Genomic DNA, 1162 nt, shown 5'->3' with positions numbered 1-1162 from the left:
TGATGGCACTCAAGATGATTTGTTCCATCATAGAAGGTGATAGAAGAAGATAGAAAAAGAAATAGGTTCTACTTTTATAACATGTAATTGTGAAAGTCTAGCATTCCTACATTTCTAGCACTGCCTCATTCCTACCCTTTATATTTGGCAGCTTCTAATAAAGATTTCATCTGGCATTGTTTGCTTCTAATCGAACCTATTACAAATGTAAATATCAAGATCATTTGGAGAATTCCACAGGATAAGTCACATAGTACACCAATTCCTCTTACCGAACACAACCCTTCATATTGATAGCAATTCCATTGCAAATGCCTCAAAAAAGGAAATAAATTCTTAACCCATACAGGTTTTTGTTTCTTTCTTAGACTTACCCAGGCAGTCCTCCAGCTTCCATTACATTAGCTAAAGTCACATCATTTGACCAGACGTCATATTGCCATTTTCGAAGACCGAGGACCCCACAAAGCACCCTGCCTGTATGCAATCCAACTCTCATGTTGAGATCAACCTCTGTGGCTTCTGCAACAGATCTGGAATAGACAGCATCAGAATATTAGTCTTTAGTCAATGACATTGCTTTTGGTTTTCTTTTTCTCTCCTTCTGCCTAAGTTAACATACATATATATATATATATATGACTGAAGAAGAGGATCTTTTAAAATTCTCAAATGATATATTCAGGTAATGTTCTTTTCCTTCACTAGTTTCAAGGCCCAAATTGCAATTCCAAAGAAATAGTTTCCTTGGTCGTATTTTAATTACTGCTGAGCCAAAATTGCTGTATTTCTAAATTTATTGACATAATACATTAAAATGTAGCTTTTCAGCTTTCAAGAAAACCCAGAAAAGGTTATATTTTGTTACATTTAATAAAATAAAATTTAAAAAAATTACAATAAAGCAAGGATAGTAAATAGATTTATCAAGAAACTTCCCTAAGACTATAACTTTTAGGTTTTATTTGCCACTTTTGCAGCATTTGCTATCATGGTCCTACAGAAACTTAGATGTTTGGGAGATAAACAAGGAAGTTTGTGGCTTTAACTCAATAACTCAGAGACAGACAGCTTAACTCTTGCAGTTTCCTGCTTATCTTGCATCTCACGCTTTTTTTTTTAAATAAATGTTCCTTTTTCCCAATGCATATTTCTTTCAGCA

At 33.8% G+C, this 1162-nt stretch overlaps 1 protein-coding gene across 1 annotated transcript in view; it reads right to left on the bottom strand.

Annotated features, from left to right (window-relative positions):
* Positions 1-370: 370 nt before the first annotated feature.
* Positions 371-1162, bottom strand: part of LOC104545001 (adenylate cyclase type 1-like) — a gene marked incomplete at its 5' end in the record, with an annotated part of 24173 nt that continues 23381 nt past the window's right edge. The window contains one exon of the mRNA XM_010190016.1: positions 371-533. Within this exon, the coding sequence (XP_010188318.1) occupies positions 371-533 (163 nt within the window). The remainder of the gene's footprint in view (positions 534-1162) is intronic.

The sequence above is a fragment of the Mesitornis unicolor genome, unplaced genomic scaffold (assembly GCF_000695765.1).
Source record: "Mesitornis unicolor isolate BGI_N332 unplaced genomic scaffold, ASM69576v1 scaffold6178, whole genome shotgun sequence".
NCBI lineage: Eukaryota > Metazoa > Chordata > Aves > Mesitornithiformes > Mesitornithidae > Mesitornis > Mesitornis unicolor.
This window is presented reverse-complemented; position numbering and strand designations above follow the sequence as displayed.